General features: G+C 40.7%; 1 protein-coding gene across 3 annotated transcripts in view; it reads left to right on the top strand.

Annotated features, from left to right (window-relative positions):
• Positions 1 to 19,476, top strand: part of LOC138743350 (A disintegrin and metalloproteinase with thrombospondin motifs 2-like) — a 273,394-nt gene that overhangs the window by 225,335 nt on the left and 28,583 nt on the right. For all 3 annotated transcript variants that reach the window (XM_069898571.1, XM_069898570.1, XM_069898569.1), the window contains exons 10-14: positions 1,469 to 1,601; positions 2,974 to 3,087; positions 5,224 to 5,369; positions 8,797 to 8,972; positions 16,162 to 16,295. In XM_069898571.1, the coding sequence (XP_069754672.1) occupies positions 1,469 to 1,601; positions 2,974 to 3,087; positions 5,224 to 5,369; positions 8,797 to 8,972; positions 16,162 to 16,295 (703 nt within the window). The remainder of the gene's footprint in view (positions 1 to 1,468; positions 1,602 to 2,973; positions 3,088 to 5,223; positions 5,370 to 8,796; positions 8,973 to 16,161; positions 16,296 to 19,476) is intronic.

Below are 19,476 nucleotides of genomic sequence, written 5' to 3'. Positions count from 1 at the left end.
GGTTTTATATAAATGTTTGCACCATGATGCTCCCATAAAACAACAAATTTTGCAACATGTTCATGACAATGAATTCTAATTCTTAGACTAATCCTCAGTGACATACTATCTGTTACTGCATACTGGTCTTGTGGAAAAGTGCCGAGCCCCACGAACGCTTTTTAAATTCTTCTCCCCGACCTGTGCGTCACTCTCCCTCCTCACAAATTGATTGTTCCAACTTCATTGAAACTGTCTTTGTTCATGGAATGGCCAAACTTTGGAAGTATTAGCACAGATAAGCCAAAAACCTGGAGAACACGGTCAATAGCTTTCTCAATGAGACAAGGGATCAGGGTAAAGTTTGTTAGGGAGCTCTTAGGTCTTGTAGGACGGTTGCAAGTTGGAGGGTCAGTAACTTGGCCCCAAGGTTGAACTGTGCAAATATCTCAGAAGATTATGGCACTGGATGAAGCTTCAGAAATTGGAGACAGTGAAATTGAGAGGGTATTTGAAAATTAGCAAGAGGATTTTAGCGCAAATATTTAAGCCCATTGCTGCTCACTGCCTTTATTTCTCTATTTGTTACTATTTTGCTCATTTGCAGATACTAGAATTGTATTTTGAAAACTTTGCAACAGCATTTCTCCAAACAAATCAAAAATGTACATGAGGGACTTGCAATCAATAACACACTTTCTGATGACATCCATATTAACCAGTTACCTTTGCTTCTTAGAGTGACAGGCAACATTATTATTCCAAGCTCGTGCAGTGTGTTTAGTCAGGCAAGCTGAGAAAAAGGCTTATCACAGTAAGAACATTGCTTCATAATAAAGTCCCATCCTCTCAGACTTCAACCCAAAAAACAAAAAAGGATCAATTTACCTTAGAGCCATTACAATATGCTGATTCTAAGATGCAAGACTAATGTATTCCGTTTGTAAAGGCACGTCAAGCATTTAACCTCACTTCCAATGCAGGACACCTGTGTAGAGCTTGTCGAAAGACTTGTTGATCCAAACCAAGGCTTTTATTAGCAAAAGACAGGAGCTCTTCACAGGTGGCCGACCAGTCCGGAATGATCCGACCTGGCTAGGGACACAAACCTTTAAGGCCCAGACAATAGGCGTGGCTTAGCTCTCAGCCAATCGCTGTAAGCACAGTCTAGATACAGTAACTATATACACTATGTACATTGGTGATAGATCTGTACTATCACAACCTGACATTTCTCTTGGTTATAGCCAAGGATTCCCAGTGGTTAAAGGAGATCTTCCCATGAATCAGTTCATTTGTTGAACTGATTCATGGGGGAACTGATTCATGGGAAAGTGAGTCAGGGACACAGTGGGGTGAGGGCAGGCAATGGAAGACTGAAGCTATGTTGTCATTTCTGCTGAGGTATAATTCATTTAAAGTAATTTGGATATTTTGTTTCATTTTGCTGGGTACTTAATTTTCTTTGAAAATATACTTTCCTTTCCAGTTCTTATGATTGTCTTTGTGATGATCCGTTTGAACACAATTGGCCATTGCTTCCACAACTTCCTGGCATTAACTACTCCATGAATGAACAATGCCGCTTTGACTTTGGAGTGGGCTACATGATGTGCACAGCAGTAAGTGTGATCACAATGCTTTCAGGCCCATGGTATGAATTAAGATGGTGCATTAAATGAAGAGAAGCTCAGATTTTTGCAGCATTTATCCATCCATGGAAACCAACTACACAAATTCTCATCTTATTGAACAGATTGGGATTGTAATTTAAAAGCTGAGCTCTACTGCTGGATTCCGCATATAGAGTGCAGCAGTAGAGGAAGAGCTTGCTGCAGTTCACCAGCACCTATGCTTAACAATCTGTTCTTGCAACATGTACTGCCTGATATAAGAATTTGTGAATGGCCGTCGTATGGTTCTGAGGGCAAAAATAAGATGAAAATAAGTTACAGTTATTTGTGTTTGTTTTAAGTGCTATTCATTTATAAATATCATTATGCCAAAAAGATTTCCTTTATGTTTGAATATCCATCACATCCCACCTCTCACTGTACAGCCTTCTGCTCCATGCAGCATCTACCTCCCAAATAACCAAAGGAGAATGATCAGTGCAGCTTAGAATAAAACAATTCATGCCTGCAGGCAGCAAGACAGGAACAACATTGAGGTTTGGCTGATTAATGGTCATGAACTATTATGACATACTAATGGGAAGCAAAGCTTATCTCCAACAAAACGAAATACGATTGCATTGTTATTCAAGGATTTTCCCATTACTAAGTCCCCCACCATTAGCATCCTAGTTTGCTTGTAAACTTAACTGAACCAGTCACTCAACAGGTTAGGTAGAAACTGTGAAAAGAGAACCGGTCAATGCCTCGGGATTGGGCCCCATTGGAAAATGTGCAGGGCAGAGAAGATTTACAAGCATGCTGACAGGATTTGAAGAACAGAGTTACATGTTAGGAATTTATTGCCTGGAGCATCAGAGAATTATGGGAAGTTTGATAGAGGCATACAAAATTATGAGTACAGATCGAGTAAATGCAAGCAGGCTTTTTGCACTGAGGTTAAGTGAGACAATAACTAGAGAACATGGGCTAAGAGTGAAATCTGAAGTGTTTAAAGGGAACATTAAGGGAACTTCTTCACGCAGAGAGTGGTGAGAGTGTGGATTGAGTTGCCGACTGAAGTGAATGCGGATTCAATTTTGACATTAAAAAAAATGCATAGGCACATGGATGGGAGGGGTATGGAGGGCTATGGTTTGGGTGCGTTAATGGGATTGGACCAGTGGTTCTCAAAGGATGGCATAGATGCTCTGTGGTTAGTAAGGGATTGCTTAAGGTGGTATGTGAGTGGAAAGGAAATGGTTGAGAACCACTGCTTTAGATATTCTGCAATACATCTTTTGTATATTGTGTACTATTTTCAATATATGACAGCATGTTAGAATTACATGAAAAATCTATTCTATTTTCATGGTTTTAGTTCCGAACCTTTGATCCCTGCAAGCAACTCTGGTGTAGCCACCCTGACAATCCATACTTCTGCAAAACTAAAAAAGGACCCCCATTAGATGGGACAATGTGTGCTCTTGGCAAGGTTGGTTAACTTGGATAAAGTAAGAATTAAAAATGTATGCACAATGTTATAAAATGGTGGATCTGCCTTTATGTACAGCTCTGGGTTCTTTGCCTGACAATTGTATGCACACTCTCGACATCACACTGTTTCATTTCATTCTGAGTTTGAAAGGATATCCATTGCCTAGTTTGGAAACTATAGCTTCAATGAATAGCCATGCTCAACATTCAGACAGGTCAAATGCTTTTAACATTTTTCAAGATTCAGTTTATTATTATAGAAATAAAACAGGGTAAAAACAAAAAATTCTGGAGAAACACAGCAGGTCCGTGTCCTTTATGTAGCAAAGGCAAAGATACATAATCGACATTTTCGGGCTTGAGGCCTTCATCAAAGTATTCTTAAAATTTCTTTTTGCCGGCAAAGCAAACAGATTCACCACTGGCAGGAATTGCCTAAGTGCCTCTTACAGTCAGACACAATCAGAGAGAGAGAGAAGCAAAAGAGAGTTCCCCCCCCCCCCCCCCCAACCAGAGTCACCGAGTGTCTGTAGATTTGCCTTCAGCATTTCTGCAACCACACAGAGCCCAGACCAAATCATTCGCAACCCGAGCTCCAGATCCAAACCTCTGACATGGTCAGGATCCCTTCAGCCCCCTCGGCACCTCCTTGCATCTGGTTCCAGCCAGTTCGAGCCAGTCTCCAGCACTATGTAGCTTGGTGCGAGTCTCCCGACAGCAGTCTCCAGCAGCCCACAGCTTCCTCGGGTTCCTCACCTCGAGTCGCCAGCGGCCTGCTGCATGCACTGGCCCCTCAGCCACAGAGCCCCCTCACTGATCCACCGCCATGGTCATAGTTCCCTCGGGTCATCTCCTCCGCTTCTCTCTCTCAGATGGTGCATGATCTTCCTGTCCTCTGATGCCCTGCTCCAGTCCTCTGCTTCCCCGGAGTCTGCAGCCCCTTGTGGCTGCTGCCATCTTGGGCACAGGCCCATGGGTTAAAACCACCGTTGGCTCCCTCATCGGGCCGTTCAAAGCCCTTGTAGAACCGATGGCAATGGCTGCATCTCCACTTCCCCACTACCCGCGGGACTGCACCAGCGGCAGCACTGCTGCTACAGTGGCTCTGGCAGCAGTTTTGACTTTTATGCTCTTTTTGTAGTCAACAAGTCATATATTTACTCCAAGATGGAATGTCAGTAATTGCTCTTCATACCTTCATCACTAACATAATCCAGTAAATCTGTATTGAGAAGAGAAATGGAATTACATACAAGAATGTCCTCAAGGAGTTCTGGGGTCATGAAGTGCACAGGCAAACCTTTTGATTTGCAACTGCTTCTGAACCATGAAGTGTCTTAAGTTTACTATTGGTTATCTATTAGTTATTTCCAATAAGTGCTGTGGTTAATTCCAGTTTCAATCTACTTTTTCTTTCCCTTTTTCTCTTTTGATTGGAAGTGGAAATTGTTAGTATTCACATCCAGAATGTGTATTCAGTTAACCTATGAGACTATCTGTAGTGAAGGGTTGACAGTGATCCTGTGTTGCACTCAAATGTACTTTTGTTTACTCTAACAAGTGAAGAGAGATTTTATGATTTGTTGCTCCCATGGGGGGATGTCCTGGTGCAGAAGCACATTACAAGCAGACTTATCCAAACAAAAGAAGCAAACACATCATCAGGCAAGCTATCTAGTTGTTAATGCAAGCAAATTTGCGGGTTTTGAAATAAAATGAGGCATAAGCTACATACCTTGGCTGTCTTCCTTTACTACTACCCGACGTTCTCTTCCTATTGGTAGATGCAAGGAGTTGTCCATGCTGAATGCTCAATTCACTGCTCAAAAAAGGCTGGAGTCAGCCACAAAGTAGCTGGTTTATAAAGTGTCAATATAAATATAACTGTAACTGGAAAAACTGATCAATGTTCAGTGTTCAAGTAATTATTCAGCATATATCACAACAGCAAACATAATGAATTCAGTGTTAGATTCCCTTCGGTAACTCTTCTCACAATTCTAATTGTGTGCATTAGCTTTGGCCTAATTGCACCATCAGCTTGAAAGGATCATCTTATGTGAAGAGCATGCGGATCTGAAATGAGGAATTTAATAATTATGCATTAATTATGTATTTTTCTTTTCCTTACAAGCATTGCTTTAAAGGCCACTGCATTTGGCTAACTCCTGACATATTACGGCATGATGGAAATTGGGGATCATGGAGCAAGTTTGGTTCCTGCTCTCGAACTTGCGGAATTGGTGTACGCTTCCGGACCCGTCAGTGTGATAACCCATTGTAAGTAGGTTTTTGATACAAATGATATGTCACATTTTATTACCTTTGAGCATATTTGAGGCAAAATAATGTTTGAAGATCAGAGCATAGGTCACCTATTCTGGATATGTTTCCATCTGCATTTTTTTTGGAAGATATAGAAATGGTTCCACATTTATATTTGTATGTTGTTGGTGATTTCTGATAATAATTCTGGGGAATTAGCAAATATAAATATTTGGGTTATTTTCACAAACTATTGTCAAATGATCTGATGCACTGCAAGGATAAAAATCCAAAATAGTATCACTGCAGATCAAATAATTTAATTGATCATGGGAATCTGATTTGAATCTGATACCACAAGAAAACTGCTGAAATATGTAACAATGAATTAATGGGTCTCTGATAAATAAAGGACTCAGTTAGCTGTCCATACAAATATTTAATTAAGCTCCCAGTGAAAAAAAGTCACAAAATTGTGATGAAATGTTGGGGAAACTTGAACCCAGAAACAGCATTAAAACAGGACCTTACCGTACTTTACCTCATTTCATAACCCTTTGTTGCACAATGTAATCTCCTCCCATGGCAGTAATTTTTCAATTGGCTAAGCATGGAGTTGAGGACAATCACTGAAGGGGACATTGACATGCTGGTCACACGCAAGGTCTTGTCTGCTCAGTGTTGGGGCATGAATGTAATGGTGTCTCCTTCCCCCTTATTCCCACCAGCCTATTCCCTAAAACTAGTTTCCAAACATTGAGCTGGAAAACTGGCAGTTTTTCTTATCTGATGAAAGTTGAGAAATTGTCTTGAATTGAAAGGTCAGAAAGATAAATTTAAGTTAGTTATTTGTATACAACTTAAAACAAAGTAAGGCAGAAATAAGATGATCAATCTTCAGAATGCCAGACATTAATTTTTTTATTTAAATTTAGACATGCAGCATGGTAATAGGCCCTTTCGGCCCACAAGCCCATGCCACCAAAATACCCGAATTAACCTACAACCCTCATACGTTTTGAAAGGTGGGAGGAAATCGAAGCACCTGGAGGTAACCCACACAGACATGGGAAGAACATACAAACTCCTTACAAATAGTGCAGGACTCAAACCCCTGGTCCCAATCGCTGGTGTTGAAATAGTGCCACAAATACTGGGCCACGTGCAAGGAAGTTTAAATATTCTAGATAGGGCAGCTTAAAGTGTAATTTTCTGCAATATTGTTAATTAAGCTGGATTTTTGTATTACATCTGCAATTTCAGTTGTAAAACCATTGTCGCTTGTCATTTTAAATTTTTATTAAATTTAAATTTGTGTAAATATACAGCACGGTAACAGGCATTTTGGCCCATGAGTCCGTGTCGCCCAACTTACACCCCATTAACCTACACCCCCAGTGCGTTTTGAACAGTGGGAGGAAATTTGAGTCCCCAGGATAAACCCACACAGACACAGGGAGAGTCTACAAACTCCTTACAGATACCGTGGGATTCGAACCTCAATCCCGATAGCTGGCACTGTAAAGGCGTTGCGCTAACCATAAGCCAACCGTAAGATGGAAACAAACGTATCAGAAAATGCTGAAAAACTGAGATTCCCTGATGTCTGCATGTATTTGGAAAAACGATTCCACTTCTTGCGTCCATGGAAGCTTCAAAGGGCCATTTTCCTGTGAGGCATTTACCACGTGCTGAAAAGTTTCACAGTTATCATAGAAGTGCTGAAGTGCTGGCTGAGCTTTGCCAACAAGTTCCAGCTGCCTCTGGATTAGGCATGGAGTGGAACATGGACTGCTGGAACTTGCCAGGGAATCTGGTTCTCGGGTCTTGCACCAGGTTAGGCCTGAATTTATGATGCTGATCACTTCAGTGGCAATTATGTGGCTGCCAAGAAGCAAGTCAAGAATAAGGAAAATTACAACTATTTATTATGGGGATCTCTGTAATTTTTTTTATTATGGTTTAAAACAGATCCAAGTGTTTTAGGTTATTTCATTTTTTTATATATTTAATTATTTTTTGTTTATAAATTCTTATTTCTTTTCAATAATTTTTAAATGTTTCTCGATTTTAATGGTTTTTAGAACAATATAAAAAAAAAGACTACTTTGTCATATAGAAGGATGGGGTGTATTGAAGAATTGCAGAGATTATTGGGTGGGGTTTCATCTAGCTCACTCCCTTGGTCCTTGTACCGGGTTTGATGCCCATATTACACCTCTCCAGTCTCGTCACTCAGCTCCAGAGCTCTTTACTGCAAGAATGGCTCTGAAGTTCTTGGCCACGGAGAACGTGACCAATGAGTGCATGCCCTATACCACAAGATCCACGCAAAAAGAATTCAAGTATGCCCTGTGTTCCTGTGAGGTGTTACACCAGATGACAGTTGTCTATGATATTGAAATTGTTGAATCCTTCAGTATTTTTGACAAACAACAAATTACAGTTTTCCATAGAGATTTTGATTTGCTCAAAATTTTGTTACAAAAAGCATACTTTTCATGTTGATGAGACATTAAATGCAAAATGTTAATAGTTTCTCATTCTTGCCTGTTAGTAATTGCCTGTTTGACATCACACTAGAATAGCCCATTAACACCATTACTCTGTAACAATTAGTATTCTAACCAATAATTTTGGGTTTTGTTTTTCCTCAGGGAATGACTCAAACATCCCTGTAAATTATGCAGCACGTTTTCTGTGATCATTTATTTTCAAAAGTTTCAATTTACTTTCTCATTGTACCCAAAATAAGACGAAGGATTCTTCTGCAAATGGTCGAGCATTCACACAGCCATAAAGAGTAGGGCAAGAGCAGAGTTACCGTGCATGAGAAAGAAAGATTCAGACATAGCAAGAGCAGTATGGAAGCATCATTGAGGGGTCTGTTCAGTAGTCTGATGGCTGCATGGAAGACACTGACTTCAAGCCTGTTGGTGTGCGATTCCACACTCGTGAAGCTTCTCCCCGATTGGAGGAGTGAGTATGTTTGGTCGAGATGGGCCTTTCAGTGTGTTGGCTGCCTTACCTCAGCAGCGGGAGGTGTTGAGGAGTCAATAGAAGAGAATAGTTTGCATTCACCACCTTCTGCAATTTCTTTCGATCTAGAGCAGAGCACTCTGTACTGCACACTGATTTGTCCAGCTAGTAAGATTCCACTTGTGAAAGTTGTTGAGTGACATGGGGAGCAACACTTCCTTAGCCGACAAGAAAGTAAAGGGCGTTGGTGTGTCTTTTTGACCCATATTGTTTAAATGGTTAGTTCTGGTCAGGTCATTGGAAATGTTTGCTCCAAAGGACTTGAAGCTGTCTTCACTTTAGTGTCATTGGTGCGCATAAGAGTGTGGGCTTTACGTCACCACTCTCCAAAGTCTACAATCAACTCCTTTGACTTAATTTGATAGAATAGTTTTGAGATGAATATTCTCTTTTCTCTCCCCAGACCTTCTAATGGAGGCCGAGAATGCTCAGGATCAAGCTACGAATATCAACTTTGTAACACAGAAGACTGCCCAGAGCATTTTGAGGACTTCAGAGAACAGCAGTGCCAACAATGGAACAGCAACTTCGAACATGATAGCAGCCATCACAAGTGGTTGCCACATGAGCACCATGACCGTAAGAAAGCTAATGATGGCTTTTTAATTTTATCCAGAGGTCTGCATTATTGCTGGTTGGCATATGTGCAATACAAGCTTTGTATAGCCAAGGTGAATCATAACAAAAATATATACTTAATGAACTAAAAGTATCATAAAATAAGATCACTTCCTAAAATTCAGTCGGCTGCAGTCTTGATCACATTGTCCAATGCTCCTCAGTACTGGCTACCTTGGACTTTTTTTTAGGGTCTGATGCAAGGGATCTAACTAATGCAGGGTCAGTGAATGTCCACACCACCACTCAAATTATTCGAGTGCCCACTCATCACTTGGAAGTTCCATCATCTGCCTGCTATGTAGGAAGCATTTCTTCCTTGATGAGCTGCATTAGAAACACCTCTTTACATTTCGAGAGGCAAGGAATTTCCTGTAAGAGGAATTGGGAAAAGCATTTGTGTAAGCACTGCTTGCTGGAAGTATACAGAGTCGACTGATCATAATGTTGATCTGCACATAATTGATGTCAATACTGCAAACTAAACCACACTTGTGCAGCTAACACTGCATGTAAACAAATTGTAAACAGTTGAAGGTATTTAGCAGCAGCCAGGACCCCCATAAGTATTATTTAAAGGTACCAAAAATTAATTGCAATTTAATTGCTAGTGATTTCTACTGTCTGCTTCAATTAAACTAGTATTGCGGACAGATTGTTGATCTGCTGTGCCAGCCTGTAATTCCTGTAAATGTTTGTATCTGGAGCCACTGTGGCAGACAGCTGAGCTTCCAGTACAGAAGGCAATTGTTGGCTGCCTCCTGATGCAGTGCGGGCTGAAACAACAGCCACCAGGTGGCAGTGTCTATGGCATCGGAACTGCCATGGCCTCTGAAAAGTTCTTTCCACTGTTGAAATTGGATTCCAAATTTCCTGACGTTGCACATAGACTTTGTTCAGGTGCCAATGAACCAAGTATTTTATCTTGAATATCCATCCATTTTTCTCAATTGAATCTATACTGCAGAATTAATCTATAAATTCCAGAAATCTGAACCCTGAGCCTTTTCTTCCGACCTTGCTACAGGTTTTTCAGAGTTTTATTTCTTAGACTTGGAATTTGGATTTTGGTGACAAGGCCAGCATTTATTGTCCCCTCCCTAACTGCCCTTGAACGAGTGGTCCGCAAGTTGAACTGCTGGTCCTTGTGCTGAAGGCCATCCCATAATGCTGGAGTTCCACGATTTAGATCCATTGACAATAAAGAACCATCACCATGTTTCCAAATGAGAATGAGATGTGACTTGAGGTACTCCCATGTGCCTGCTGTCCTTGTCTTTCTTGGTGGGAAATGGTATTGTTTTGGGAGGTGATGTTGAGGGAGTTTTAGGAAGGCAACTACAGCTTATTTTGCTGGACGCAATCTCTGAGCTACTCTGGCCGCCATGTATTTATATCTTTAGTCTAGATGAGTTTCTGGCCAATGGAAACCTCCTTCCTGTCCCCTCCCCCCCCACCCCAAACCACCTCTGGGATGTTGTTAATGGGAGAATCCAAAGATAGTAATGTTATTCTCTCTTGGTAAAAACTGTTATTGCCTGGTTCTTTTGTGACACTTATATCATTAGAACATTTTCAGCCAATGCCTGACAAATGCCAAGAGTTTTCTGCATGTGTGCCCTCAATTAAGACCCAACTACACCCAAATGACCTCCCCCCCCCCCCCCCCGATACGTTTTCTTTGAATGGTGAGAGGAAACCCATGGAAACATGGGGAGAATGTGCAACCTCCTCAGACAGCACTGGATTTGAATCCTGGTATCTGGTGTCATAATACCATTGCGCTAACTGCCGCCCCTGAATGACACGTTGGGGGAACAGCAGTCTTGCCGTAAACTCTCAGCAGCAAACTGCATTTAAAAGATAGCCTCTTTATGAATGTCTTGAATTTGTAGATCAGTTTGAAACTCTGCAAGGAGTGACAGCTGATGTGAAGGAATCCAATGATCATATCCACAGAAAGAGTTTAGTGGAATTTCAGAGAATGTATGGCTCCTCCAAGTCCACCTGCACTGGGGTCCTGACTTGGCAGGGGTTCCAAATATAAAACACAGAAATTCACTACACATTGTTGCTCTATTTGGGCTTAGCTCCAGATGTCTTTGATAATGTCAGACTGGCCATTTTAAAGCAATGCTAGAATCCCACAAGTTAAGATATTGAATCACCTCTATGTCAGGGTAACATCTGCAGACAGTAATTCACTTCTATGTGGTGTTCTAACAGGAAAAATGCGATCTGTATTAGATACCGGGTACAGACACATAAATGCCCCAGAAGGTTTGACATTTAGACCAGCTGCCTACTACATTAGAAAATCCAAAAAAAACTGAAGATGCTGGAAATGAAAAGCAGCAATTGCTGGAATTGCAGGTCAGGCTGTCTTGGGCAGGAGAGTTCTTTGGCATTTTGGGTTGAATAACCATTCTAATGTACAACTTGGACACTTTTCTCTCCCCACAGATGCCTTCTGAGTATTGGCAACATTTTCTGCTTTTATTTTCATTGCTCACTACACTTGGTAGCTACACCAGTGGGAACATTCACATGGACCTCGGAACGTCTGATTAGTTTTCCATCCATTCACATTATTCATCTGATCCTTATCATACAGTTTTTTTCTATGTGCAGCGTTTGCCCCAGCATCAAAAAAAAGGGGAAACCATTACAGTAAGATTCTGGAAGCTCACCAAACTCCCTTGATCTTACTATTGCACTGGCTCACTGATCTGACAGCTATAAGTTAAGACAGCTTTAAAGGATCTTTACAGATGAATTTGAAGTAATACTACTAAGGGAATTTCTGTCCACTTGACGGTGGAGTTTGTAATCTGCATTCAATGCAATTGCAAATTCCAAAGCATTATGAACAGTCATGGCCTGAAAATCAAAATAAATTGCAGATGCTAGAATCTGATATAAGCGTAGAAGCTGCTGGAGACGATCAACGTGGCTGATAGCAACTGGGGAAAGGAAAGAAATATTAGGTGGAAGATTTTTAGGTCATTCAGTTCCATAAAAGTATTGCCAATAATATTCTCAATAATGGAAAGAAGAGAAAAGTGAAATAATTCATAGACTAAAAAGGAAATAAAGCAAAATGATTTTTTTAAAATTAAGAAACACGTGTAACAAAGTGCAAAGTAAACAAATCTAAAAGAAATTAAAACTCAATTCATTGTCTTTTTAATGCTATTAAATGGGCTTTTTAAAAAAGAGATATAAATGAAAGGTAAGTGACAAAATTTTGGGAAAGGTGGTCAGAGACGTGAACCGTCACACTGACGTCTAGAGAAGGGGTGCACAGAATCCTGCTCTAATCGTTGTGGATTTTTGTATCCCTTGTGCAGGGAATTTAATTCAGGATGACCTTGCAGTGAACTTGTTCTCATGAGGCTGGGCAAAAAACACAGTAATCCCATTGAATATTTGAGACACTCAACCTCTCCCAAATTTCTATGCTGCCTCCACATTCAGATTAGTTGTTCTTGTTGACCACAGATACACAATAAAACATAACTAAGTGTTTTGATATAACTTTATGTACTTTAATTTAAAATTACAGTTTAAGCCAGGAGTTGGAACATTTTGTCCTATACTTCTTGATGATAACTCAAGTTCTGTTAATAAGCTGCGATGTATTGAAAGGCATAGCTGTAAACCAAAAGGAATCTTCCTCAAAGCACTGTGGAAATAATGGTTAGAGAACTGGATGAATGACTTCTTTTCTGGACAAAGCACCCAGTGAGACACCAGAGGGTGGATGCTTGGTGAAAGGAAATGTGAGTTTGTCCACCTTCCTGAAATCAAAGAAAGAAATTGGACAATATCTCTTGAAAATTGAGTTATAACCTCTTGTGCTGGGCTGAAGTGACTCTGAATGCTCCATTTAGCATTAACATGACAGTGGGCTGAACTTGACTATATTTTCAATGGGCAGCACGGTTAGTGTAGCAGTTAGCGCAATGCTGTTTCAGTGCCTGCAGCCCAGCTTTGAATCTGGCGCTGTCTGTAAGGAGTTTGTGCATTCTCTCTGAGTTTGCACAAGTTTCCTCTAGGTTTTCCTGTTGCTTCTCACCCTTCAAAATGTACGGGGGTTGTATGTTAATTGGGTGTAATTGGTCAGCACAAGCTCATGGGCCAGAAGGGGCCTGTTGCTGTGCTGTATGTCTAAATTTAAATTAAAAAAAAAATATTATGGGCCTCATATTCCTTGTTGGTGTTGCTAATCTCTTGGGAACTTTTTGGAAAAGAACTCAGATCCTAAAGGATTTCATTTCTTCCTGCTTTCACCAAAAATTCTGGGACCCTTATGGGTGGGCCAGTTAAATACAGATGAGAGTCACTGCAAATTTGCCTTGGGTTTAGTCCTGACAGTGCACAAAACGACTGCTCATTTGACTTGCCCAGTGTTGGTGCATAATGATGTTCAATATCTCTGCTTTGTGTTGGTACCAATACCAGTTCTAGGGGTCTGAGAGGTAAATGAGGGAGAATATGATGAAGTTAACTGCTCATGGCAGTGGAGGACATATTTCCCTGCAGGGATCCAGTGTATGTGGGCTTGAACAGTTGGGGCCCACCAACGATGAGCTGGGAGCAACTATCTCTTCTCAAGCCCATGTTATCTCCTCTCACCCACAACTCTCCATGTTTTGGCATGAGAATAAGTGGCACTGAGGTACCATCCAATAAAGTTGGGTAACAAGTTCTTCAGAATCTGGATTCTTCTGCAAACAGTCCCAGAAAAGAATAACAGTGAAATTATCTTCTCTGCCCAACAGATGTTTCAAGGCCATAATATTTATCCTCCACTCAAAATGTGATTGCGTTCAGCCCACTCTTTAAACAAGGAACACTTCAGTGAGATTAGCCAGAGTGAGTTTTTCATCCGAAGTTAGCTATCAAACCAAACATCGATTTCTTCCGTTGCTCTGTTTTTGCTCTGGAACATCTGGGATGTTTAGCTCAAATGACACCAGGGATTGAACATATCCAAAGGCATCTGAAAATTGTAGGTTTAAAGGGAAACATATCATCTGATGTGTTTCCTGTTATTGAAGATTTACTATCATGAACACTAAGGAAGAGGGTAGGAGACTTCCAAAACAAAAAGGCTGAAGTTAATTATATATAGGAATGCAAAGGATTCAAAATCACTTTAAAACAACATATCTTTTGCCAGCAGAGCCAGCTATGCAATGCTGCAGGAGGAGCTTGAGCTATTTGTTTTTGTCCAGGCAGAGGCTGCTAATCAGGGGCTCCTGCTGGAAATCTGCCAGCAATCCAGAAATGTGTCTGCTGTTTGGAATCAGTAAGGTCAAAGTGGAGGCTGAGATCAGGCAGAAGGCCTGCTCCAAAATACTTCCTGCCACGAGGATATCCAGGCCTCAGCAGTCTTGAACTGATGAATCCCGATACCTATTAACAGCATTCTTTTGCGAATTAAAGTGGGTTGATAAACTTAATGAGTATAAAGATCAAAATACGTAATGAACTCATAATTGTTGCGTCTGGTAGCAGGACAACTTCTAGCTGCTTGACATTCAGTAACTCCAGTTCAGCTCGGTGTTCAAAATTGTGCACAGCAAGCAAAAGTTAAACCTAATCAGGACACATTAAAGCCGAGGAAGTGCATTATTAGTGCTGCAGGTGTCTGTTTGCAGATCACTGTTCATGGTGGTTGAGGTGGAGTTCTTTCCTGGATACTCTAGCTTTGGGTTTCCTCTTTCCCAGTCCTCTCTCATTGAGCATGCTTTCCTCTTCACTTTTGCTCACTCCCAGTCAAGTTGGTTTCCAAAGTGAATGCCAACCAATCCATCCTTGTTTCACACAAAGGCCATGAAGCTCGAATAAAGTCCTTCCACACCTGTCACACCAGCCTCTAAGGACTAGCCATTCTTAACAAGGGCCCTACGACCCTCCTGGGGGCCACAGCACATTTAAGTAAAAGGCTTGTTTTCTTTTCACCTCATGCAACATAATTTTAAAATGTTTTTTATGTTGTTAAGAGAGAAGTACAGAAGAAACTGAAACTAGACTGCTTCACAGGGAAGGGGCTCACCAACAAGCACACATACACTGGAACCCTGCATGGAACCCTGCAGGGAAATATGTCCTCCACTGGCATAAGGAGTTAACTTCATCATATTCTCCCTCATTTACTTCTCGGACCCCTAGAACTGTCAGCACAAACCCCAAGGGAAAATTTGCAGTAACTCACATCTGTATTTAACTGGCCCACCCACAAGGGTCCCAGAATTTTCGGTGAAAGCAATGAAATCTTTTAGGATCTGAGTTCTTTTCCAAATAGCTCCCAAGAGATTAGCAACACCCACAAGGAATATGAGCAGAGTCCTAAAGGGGCCATAACTGAAAAATGGTTGAGAATGGCTGCTATAGACTAACAACTTTAAATAAAGAATACTTTGCAGAATTGTAGAAAAAAAAGTCAAAGTCGGTTAAATGATGAAAAATCAGTGCCTTTAGCCAGCATGTGTGGAGATTCCTTCCTGCTGCCAAACTTGTAATCACCCTTTATGAGTAAGAAAGGCAATTATTTGAACCATTGAACTTAAATAAAAATGTTGGTTTCAAATCTCACTGATACCATGATCAAACATCTAATAGATCCTGTGAACTCACTGCACAAATATGTGTGTATGTTGTCGGTGTAGTGAGAGAGTGCTAGTGGCACTCCTGACCACTAGAGGGAGTTGGAGATGAGCTCATGGCAGCTTTGGAGTGGATTCAAAACAGATGCCTCCACATGATCTTGAATGAGTTCTATAGCTGATATAGTTGTTTTAAAAGAACCCAAGTTTCTTTATTACAATAAAAGAAACATCACAATAGTCATTCTAGAAGTAATAGTACCAAAAGAATGGGATGAATGGATTTGACATTTTTGCCCTCTATTTTTAGAAATATTTTGAAATTTATTCCACCATTTTAGTTCTCAATTAAATATATTGGCACTGAAATAATTAATCACTCCCAACCATTTGATTCTTATGACAAACAGTCAAAATAGAATTGATCTGTAGTGCATCTAAGATGTACTTGGGTAACAAAAGAAGTTTTATGGGCAATAACAACTAAGAATTGCACCATTAATAATTTTGATATAAAACTATATTTTTCCAAATAGCTGAACAGAGATGCTTCCTCACCTGCGAATCAAAAGAAACTCAGGAAGTTGTTCATATGAAGAGAATGGTGCATGATGGGACTCGTTGTTCCTACAGTAATCGCTATGACATTTGTGTTCGAGGTGCTTGTGTGGTGAGTGCTATAAACTTTGCATTGAAGTAGAATTAATCAAGATTCATTTATTGTTATGAAATAAATCAAGTATTATATTAAACAAAATTTGCTTTAGTCTGCTGTAAGGCAGATAGATTTGCCATAGCAGAAATTGCCAGGCATCTCTTATAGTCAGAGAAAGAGAAGCAAAAGAAAATCCCTCCAGAGTCCCCCCAGAGCCCACTGAGAATCTGTGGATTCACCTGCAGCCCTCCTGCAGCCATACAGACTTCAGTCCAAAACCATCGGCAACCCAAGCTCCAAATCTAAACCTCCAATACGATCAGGAAGTCCTCTGCACCTTCAGTCCTCACATCCTGTTATTCCTTCACCCAATCTCAAGCCATTCTCCAACAGTCTGCAGTCTGGTGTGAGTCTTTTGCCTGCAGCCTGTGGGAGTTCCTTGCCTCAAGTCACCATTAGCCTGCAACCTGTGTGTTCTTCAGCCAAAGCCTCTCAACGGTCCACCACCATGGTCACTATCCCACCACATGGTCACTCCTCTACTTCTCCTTCTCAAACAGAGGGGTGGTCTCCCTGTTTACTGGTGCCTTGTACCAGTCCTCCGCCTCCCCTGAGTTCATAACCCCTTGAGGCCACTGCTGAACACAGGCACCACCATCCTGATTGCAAGATCCAAATAATAATTAATTAATTAAAATTGGAAGATTCTGGAATTTTTATTGATACAATTCATCTGGTCGAGGAAAAACTTCAAAACTCTAATCTTTAATATTATTGATTCACATCTTTGATTCAAATTTTCTGAAAATAATTATTTTAAGTAGTTGCATTTTATAATTTGACCGTGTTGTAAAACGAACAAAAACTAAATTAAAATTCATAATGGATTCTTCTCAAAGTGAAGTTGCTACCGCTATCCATTGCAAGAATGCACAACTAGTAAGCCATTAGTTACTAAAATATGAAGAAAAATCTGACGTTTATCTGAGATAAAGAGTAGTTTGGCTTTGGTACAGGCCATAGACGAGTCTAATTTAATAAGTATTGGCAAGTACGATTCTTTGCAATTTATTTTGCTCTTTATAAAATATTCAGTCTGCTCAGCAATTAATCTATTAGCTGATATCTGCAGGGCATATTTTATTAATCTAGTGGAATTCATCAAGTATGGGATTGATTGGTGAAGGTGTAGCGTTGAAGGTGGAATCTTAATCACCCACTCACCGATGTCTGGCAGAAATGTGAAGGAGTTCACTATTCTCATCCCTCAGCCTTCAGAGCTTGGTTCTCCTTGTGGCAAGAATTGTGTCAACAGCATTTTCTCTCCACACTGAATTTATGCAGTCATTTGGAGCTGAGATCCATGATTATTGCCCTATTGTTGTGCATTCAGTTCCATTTTTATTAATTGAATGTAATCAAAAGCTAATCCTTGCCTGCTGTTGAGTGGTGGTGAACAAAGACAAACATCTGTCCTGGCTCTCATTTTGTTCATCTCACACTGTGAAAGAGAAGTGCTATTTGGCCTTTTCCAGTGGAGAAAAAAAAACCAATTCCAATACTAACTACATATTTGCCAATGACACCACAGTTGTCAGCAGGATCACAATGGCAATGTGGAAGCGTACAGGAGTGGTGTCACATCAACAACCTGTGCTCAATGTTAGCAAAACAAGGGAGATGATTGTGGACTTCAAAAGGAAGTCAGAGGAACATGACCCAGTTCTCATCAAGGGCTTAGTAGTGGAGATGGTCAAGAACTTCAAATTGCTGGGTGTTAACATCTCTGAAGATTTGTCCTGGAGCCTCCACCTTGATGCAATCACAAAGAAGGCTCGCCAGATGCTATACTTTGTGAGGTGTCTGAGGAGTTTTGGTACGTCAACGAAAACTCTCAAAAACTTCTACAAATGTACTGAGGAGAGCATTCTGGCTGGTTACATCACAGCCTGGTATGGAGTCGCTAGCTCTCTGAACAAGAAAAAAAATTCAGAGGAATGTTAACTTGGCCTGCAACATCACAGGCACTAGACTTCACTCCATTGAGGACATCTACATGAGGCGGTGTCTTAAAAAAGCAGCCTCTATCCTCAAGGACCCCATCCACCCAGGCTATGCCCTCTTCACTGTGCTACCATTGGGGAAAAGGTACAGGAGCCGAAAGATGAGCACTCATTGGCACAGGAACAGTTTCTTCCCCACTGCCATCAGATTCCTGAATAATCAATGAACCCAAGACACTGCCTGACTTTTCATGCTCTATTATTTTAATTTTTTATTTATAGTAATATTGTAAGATGGTTATAATATGAATGTTTGCTCTATGATGCTGCCACAAACACCGAATTTCATAACTTGTTCATGACAATAAATTCTTATTCTGATCTATATAGATAAAAGTAAAATAATTCCAATATCTCATAAATCCAGGCAAATAAACCATGAAACATTTTTGTTAGTACTGGGTTTAACTGTGAAAAATACCATACCTTTTCATCTGCAGTACTGCTTCTCCCCCAAATATCACATGTACAGATTTAGACTGAAATGCCCAGAGAGGCCAGAGACTATCGTGGAGTTGCCTTTAGATCTTAGCTACATGCTGGGTGAGCAAATGGCACGTTCACACCTCCACCGTCAGCTCACACCCCCACAAAAATCAATCTTGGCTCACTGAGACTGGCCCTCTGATATATTCCAGGCAGAAGGTTGATGAAGTGATGAAGGAATGGTGAAAATGTTGGAAAAACTTGGAGTATGTAATATGCCCTTCCTTACCCTCCCCCCACCAACCCCTGAGGTTAGTGAAGAATGCTGAGTGAGACACTCCCAACATTGCCCCTATCCTTAAATGATTTTATGTTGCAGAAAACTATGATAGGCCAGCACACTTGGAACACTGATGCAGATGGACTGGAAGTTTTTCTGGACAGTTGGTTGTTATTATCTAACAGTATCCGAACATACTTCTAATTCACTATTCCGAACATACTTCTAATTCACTATTTTTAGATGTTACACAGTTTTCGATCAACTTTTCCCATGAACCCGGTTCGTTTAAAGGGAACACAGAAATCTTGGTTCTGTTCAGAGGCAGTGGAAATAACTGGGGCAACAGTGAGCTGAGGGTATGTGGGAACTGGGCCCCAGTGAGCTGAAAGAGTGTGAGGTAACTGAGGCAACAGTGAGCTCAGAG

The sequence above is a fragment of the Narcine bancroftii genome, chromosome 9 (assembly GCF_036971445.1).
Source record: "Narcine bancroftii isolate sNarBan1 chromosome 9, sNarBan1.hap1, whole genome shotgun sequence".
In the NCBI taxonomy this organism is placed as follows: Eukaryota; Metazoa; Chordata; class Chondrichthyes; order Torpediniformes; family Narcinidae; genus Narcine; species Narcine bancroftii.
Note: the sequence above shows the minus strand (reverse complement) of the source record. Positions and strands in the feature narration are given on the sequence as shown.